The sequence below is a fragment of the Merops nubicus genome, unplaced genomic scaffold (assembly GCF_000691845.1).
Source record: "Merops nubicus isolate BGI_N331 unplaced genomic scaffold, ASM69184v1 scaffold29934, whole genome shotgun sequence".
Classification (NCBI taxonomy): Eukaryota; Metazoa; Chordata; class Aves; order Coraciiformes; family Meropidae; genus Merops; species Merops nubicus.
In genome coordinates, this window is record NW_008602732.1 from 1 (window position 1) to 6,436 (window position 6,436).

Genomic DNA, 6,436 nt, shown 5'->3' on the forward strand with positions numbered 1-6,436 from the left:
AAGGTCTTTTGCAACCAAAATGATTCTGTGAGGGATGAGAAGGGCAGGCAGAGCTCCCTCCCCCAGAGTAGGAGCTGCTCAATTAGATGTTCCCTGGAGGGTCAGTGCTGCGCTGGAGCCAGGCAGAGGCTGGGGCAGAGCGGGGTGGCCCAGGGAGCTGTGCTGAAGTCACACAGCACACTGAATCTGCCGGAGTGCTGGGGGAGACCAGGGCCCAGGGAGGGTGGAACTAACTGGGGGCAAGAGACTTGGCAGGGGCAGCAGTTGTGAGTGGCCTGGTGAGTGAGTTGAGTGATGAAAAGGGGGCGGTGTGACCACCTGAGAGGGAAAGACTTTTAAAGATGCTTCAGCTTTATGTTGAGAAGCAAGAGGCAGAGAGAGCGCAGCCAGCGTAAGCTGAGAAATCACTGGGGGCAGTGTTTCACCTCTTTAAAAATCTGGCACATTTCTTGCCCCAGCCCTCAAGCTGGTTTTCCAGGAACTGCAGTGGTTGGTCATTGGTTCTCAGGTGGTTTGTAAAGACAGTCTCTGCTTTCTGTAGGCGTGCCCTAGAGGTCAAAGGACAGATGACAACAAGATCTGCCGGGAATGCGTGGGCTCCCCGGACCGCTACGACTGGCTGTACCTGGGCTTCATGGCCATGCTTCCCCTGGTGTTGCACTGGTTCTTCATTGAGTGGTACTTGGGAAAAAAGAGGTTCGTGCGCCCCTTCTCCTGAGAAGCTATTTGAAAGTGGAGATATATCCACAGGGGATCATGCTGAGGTGTGGAACTGAGCTGTCCAGCAGCTCCTGCTGTGGGCTATGTGGCACATAAGCCTGGGGCAGCTGGGGAGGGTGTTTGTTACAAACACGGGGCTCCTGCAGGTCCGTCCTGCCAGTCACCTGCAGAGGGACCCAGAGATCAGCAGTGCTGTGCACGGGCCACGTGAGGGTGGGTTTTACTCCTTGGGAATACTGAACCTGGTTTTGGTCCTAGTAGTGGACCTGATGCCACCTTCATGGCAGCATGGTGTATCAAGGAGGTTCTCTAAGAAATGGGTTTAAAACCAGAGCTGTGTGTGGCTGTTAGGCACTAGACTGGGCCTTTGAAGAGGTCATGACTGGTGTGTATGAAGCCCTGCAAACACAGGGGGCTGAGAGGGTTCCATGTGTGGCCGTACTCCGTCTTTAAGAAGGATTTTCAGCTGTGACAATGTTGCTTATATCATACGTAACAGTGTCATTCCTTCTGAGACCTGGGTGCCTTATCCCTGCTGTGGTGCTGTGAGCCTGCAGCAGCAGGAGTGGCAGCGTCCCTCGCTAGGCAGGAGGTTTGTGCTACAGCAGATTTCTATAAGAGGCTGCAACGTAGCTCAGTCAGATTTGGCACACTAAGTCATTGTAAACGAGTTCTCACATTCAGTGAACTTAGCCCTATCCTTAGTCACGGTGAGTATTTGCTCTGTGGGAAGCTCTCTGCTGCATGGGCCCCACATTCCAGCCCTGGTGTGCTCTGGTGTTGGGGACGTGGCAGTAAGGCTGTCTCTCTGTCCCGGGCAGCTCCAGGGCACTGCTGCAGCACCTGACAGCCCTGCTGGAGTGTGGTGGTGCTGCCGTGCTGACGCTGCTGGCCAGCGACCCGCCGGGCTCGCCGCACCTGCGCTCCTGCCGGGTGAGGAAGCTCTCAGACTGGTACACCATGCTGCACAACCCCAGCCCCGACTACCTCACCACCCTGCACTGCACCCAGGAGGCCGTCTACCCCCTGTGAGTGCAACTTCTTCACACTCTGCTGACTCTAACCCTAAATTCCCTGGTTCGGAGTTGAGTCTGCAGGAGAAAACTGCACATTTTAAGGAAATTTTTTTTTTTTCAGGTACACCATTGTGTTTATCTACTACGCCTTCTGTCTGGTTTTGATGATGCTACTTCGGCCTCTTCTGGTTAAGAAAATTGCCTGTGGTTTAGGAAAGTCTGATCGGTTTAAAAGCATTTATGCGGCACTGTACTTCTTCCCCATCCTCACCATGCTCCAGGCCGTTGGAGGGGGCCTGCTCTGTGAGTCCTCTCCTAATGACGTCATAAACAGGCCTATAAACTTGCACACAACGTATGGGAGGAGGGAAGGGACATGACACTCTTCTTGCTTTGAGAGTGAGATTGTTTTTTAAGGTGACTGTCTTGCCTGAAGAGGTTGTTCGCTTGCAGCCCTGTCTGAAGCAGGCTGCTGGCCAATGCTGTAGTGCTGCTGGAGCATGTCCCTTTCCCAAAAAGGGAATGCAGGGCATGTGAGGGGAAATTCCTTCAGAGGGAGCTAATTCCACTCTCTGCTAAAGTGTTTGTCTGATTTCAGAGATGTATTAAAGCGTGAATTTGGGGCTGTTTTTGGTTTAGCTTCCTGCACACTTACCATGTCAAGGTGGCACAAAATCCCCCCTCAGCCTGACTGCTTTTCTTGTTACCAGCCTTTTTTCAATTAATGGTTTAAGTGTACAGTAACTCCACCTAGAAATACCAGGACAAGTGTGAAAACCTAAGACTTGAGTGTTGAGTAGTTGTGCTTGGCTGACCCTCCCTGCTGAGGACTAGATGCGGTGACAGGGGGTGGGCTGGAGGAGCTTGGGTCACTTGGGGTTACCTGTGGAGAAGCTGCTCTGCTGAAACATGCCATGCATTCTGAGTCCTGCTAGCGTGCTCTCTGTTTGCCTTCAGATTACGCCTTCCCATACATCGTACTGGTGTTGTCTCTGGTCACACTGGCCGTGTACATGTCTGCTTCTGAAGTGGAGGTAGGTCAGCACGTTCCCTGTGTTAAACCCCGTGCTATACAGTACTTGAAGGAGCAGAGGCCGCCGTGGCTCCTGCCTTTGCTCAGCAGTGTGTTCTCTGTTTAAGCCTCTTCCTTCATGACTTCCCCTCTTAGCCTGGGGAAGCTCCTGTGAGATTTCTCTCTCATGGTGGCCTGAGAAACTGTGTTACATGCTGGAAGGGCTCAGAACCAGGAGGCTTCACAGTCTGTGTGCAACCTAGAACTTCTCTGAAGGACCCAGTACTAGGTGACAGGCTAACAGGATACTCTGCTTTTCTTTGCAAGTCTTTCAAGGATCTTCTTGTCAGAAAGAAAAGGCTTGTTGTCCTCTTCAGCCACTGGTTACTTCACGCCTATGGAATCATCTCCATTTCCAAACTGGATAAGCTTGAGCAGGACCTGCTGTTGCTCGCCTTGGTCCCTGCCCCTACCCTCTTCTACCTCCTGACAGCGAAGTACACGGAGCCCTCACGCATACTCTCAGAGGGTGGAAATGGACATTAAAAGGAGCCTGTGCCAACGACGCTGTCCTGATGATCTGTATAAGCAATTCTAAAGCTTGTTACACTTTGGAAACTTCTGGTTTAAAGGAACTTATTTATATACAAGACTTAGAGGCGAGTGGGACTGTATAATATTAAAAAGCTGCACCTTGTAGTCTACTGGTATACATTAAAGCTTGTGATACGTTCTAGTACAGCTTCTAGATATTTATTTCCTAATACAGTATCTTAGGTGTTCTCCGAAGAAAACAGCATAACTTGGTTTGCAGTAGACTTGCAATGAAGCAGAGCTTGAAGGTACCATGGAGCTTGGTTTCCTTGTCACATACCCTGGCTCTGAGAAAGCCTGAGGGAGACTTTACCAAGGGCTGTAGTGACAGGACAAGGGACAATGGTTTCAAACTGAAAGGGGGTAGATTTAGATTAGATATTAGGAAGAAATTTTTCATTGTGAGGATGGTGAGACACTGGCACAGGTTGCCTGGGGAAATTGTGGGTACCCCATCCCTGGAAGTGTTCAAGGCCAGAGTGGATAGTGCCTTGAGCAACCTGGTTTAGTTCAAGATGTCTCTGCCCATGGCAGAGGGGTTGGAGCTAGATGATCTTTTATCATTAATCTTCCTTCCATCAAACAGAGCAACTTGTTGAGTATGATTCCTCATGATGCTTTGGTCTGACTGCTAGGTAGAGGGCAAGGAGATGTGTTGTAAGGTTATCTGTAAAGCATAGTTTATGCTCGGTGCACATCATGTATGGAGGCCTCTTCCTGAAGATGAACAGTAGTATCCTTCCCACTAAATCCATTTTCTTACACCTCAACTATAAATTCCCATCTAAGACCAGAACAAAGATTTTCTTTCATGGTAGCTGCCAGCGAACCACTTGCTGTGGGTAAGCCAGTGAAGCATCCGTTACCTACACGTGGGTGAAGCCACCTCTGCACCTTCCAGCAGTCACCTCAGCTTCTTCCTGGGAGGAGGCATCTTTGTGCCCGTTTCCTCTGTGTACTGGTGGTGCCAGCAGGGCAGGTCTGCTGCTGCGTGGCCGCCGCTGTACCCGTGCTGCAGCAACAGCAGGGGGCAGGCAGGAGCGTGGCAGCTGAGAGGGGAGCAGCTTTTGATGCAGCATCACTGCCACGGTGACAAGCACTGCTGGAGCCACTGAAGTACCAAGCCAGCACAGATTTAATACAATGAACTGGAGAATTGTCATCTCCTTAAAGAGACACTGTTACCTCTGCTCTATGCTCATCAAAATCTTCATGTGCACACCTTGATAAGAGTTGCTAAAACTTCTGAGGCTGTTCAGAAGTGAGTTTTGGCCTTGCTGAAGCCAAATACAGACTGACAGGCACTAGTCCTCCCTGTAGTGTACAGGAAGACACCCAACTCGTGTATCCTGTATATTAGTCACCACTAACTTTACCGTGTAGAGGAGACGGAAGCAGCAGAGCAGTGCTGAAGGTCTAAACATAGAAGGAAGAGTAATAGGAAGGTCTTCCCAACTTAAACTCTTCCCACTATCTGGATCATTGGCTGCAGCACTGCAAATATATTTCTATATCCAGTCCATAGATTGCCTTTTTTGTTCTATTCTCTATCTCCATTGCTCAGGGCTCTGTCCTGGCAGCAGCTCAGGGGCTTTGAGGGGTGTCATCCCAGCCAGGCTGCCTCGAGATGCTGCTCTTCTCTTTCTCCACAGAAGGTTTCATTTTGTTACACCTGACAGAGCTTTCCCTATAGTGTCTCTTTTTTTACTGTGCCATGCCAATTCACAGGTTCACTGCTTCTAAAAATAGCGTGCAAACTATTTAGGTCCTGCAGGCAGAAGTAGGGTTTTATTTAGGGATTAAGGAAGTAATTGATCTCAAGAAATCAAATGCTGTCCATGCTGCTACATGTGATGTGATGATTTGCAGACACAGTAACCTAGACAACAGTTTGAAACATATGGTTTTAAAACTCGTGTTAAAATGCCATTTCCATAACTGACAGTCATAGGCATATTTTTATTTAAAATGTCCTCACCACGGTCATGTGCTTGCATTTGCACAGCTGTCACACCAGTACAGGCAGAGTGTCCCTGGGAGCAGCCATCGGGCAGGAAAAGCCATTTGCAAAGGTGTGGTACTATGGGCTGTACACTTTTTTGTGCATCTGTCCAGGGACTGTAGATATGGGGTTTAAATGCTGGGTTATACCTTCTTTGTAAAAAGGAAAGTAGCAACAAGTCCCAAGTAACATTAGCTGTGATAAAGAGTACATCTTTTTGCTAGGTCTAGAGGATGATGTGTTCAGTTTGAGCAGAGCGAGGGACTCTATTAAAAGCAGAGCATTTAGGAAGGCAGCATACCCCATGGCCCTGGCTTGGCATACTCAAGCACTGACCTTCCTGCTGGCTCCAGAGCTTTAACCTTCAGCAAAACCTGGAATGCAAAATATAAATCAATTAACTCTTCTTATCACCTTCTCTCACTGGCATTAAAAAAACACCAAGAAGTGATGGCAGCATTAGGTGGATGCAGCGAGATAAATCATGGAGTTTGGAATGATCAAGCACAGTTTTGTGAAGGCTCCTTGTGAGGAAACCTGCCCTACACAATTGACAGAAACTAACACTGGCGCTGGCCTTTAGGTGAAGCAGGAGTCTCTTCTGCTGTATGTTCACCACCCTCCCCCTCTCTGCCTGTCTTCCTTCTAGGGCCATTCCCTTCCTTGAAAAATTGGTTGTTCCTCTCCCTTGTTTCCTGCCATGTTACCTGGACCCAGTGGTTTCAGAGCAGCCATCTGCCATGGACTTTCACCTTGAATACGTATAAAACCCACATTCTATAAGAAGACAGTGGTCATACAGTGGCCAAACCTGTGACTCATTACAAATGAGCCCTCAGTGAACCAACAAGTACAGCAGGTCTCTTAGGCCTGAGTTAAAAGGAGGCCCTGAAGCAAGTGCTTTGTACACACTCAGGGCCCCTGTGTAACACCACCCCTCCCCAAGACAGGAGTATAGAATATTGTTCATTTCAATGGAAAAAGGAGTAGAAATTGCCCACTGGTTAAATTCTAGAGAACATAAACATTAATTTGCCATATAGTCCTACAGTGATAGCCATGCAACAACAACCTACAGCAGCTGGGGGGCTG

At 49.0% G+C, this 6,436-nt stretch overlaps 1 protein-coding gene across 1 annotated transcript; it reads left to right on the forward strand.

The window, feature by feature from the left end:
• The first annotated feature begins 550 nt into the window (after positions 1–550).
• JKAMP (JNK1/MAPK8-associated membrane protein) lies at positions 551–3,410 on the forward strand. Its single transcript, XM_008938460.1, has 5 exons — positions 551–696; positions 1,542–1,748; positions 1,858–2,039; positions 2,694–2,770; positions 3,076–3,410. The coding sequence occupies exons 1-5, from the start codon at positions 635–637 to the stop codon at positions 3,292–3,294; spliced, it is 747 nt and encodes a 248-aa protein (XP_008936708.1). The 5' UTR covers positions 551–634; the 3' UTR covers positions 3,295–3,410.
• Positions 3,411–6,436: the final 3,026 nt, after the last annotated feature.

What these genes read in the sequence shown, in the direction of transcription:
- JKAMP (XM_008938460.1), top strand. Translation starts at nt 635, where the DNA reads ATGGCCATGCTTCCCCTGGTGTTGCACTGGTTCTTCATTGAGTGGTAC. An exon ending in CGTTGGAGGGGGCCTGCTCT is followed by an intron (nt 2,040 to 2,693) that starts GTGAGTCCTCTC and finishes GTTTGCCTTCAG; the next exon opens with ATTACGCCTTCCCATACATC. An exon ending in TGTCTGCTTCTGAAGTGGAG is followed by an intron (nt 2,771 to 3,075) that starts GTAGGTCAGCAC and finishes TTTCTTTGCAAG; the next exon opens with TCTTTCAAGGATCTTCTTGT.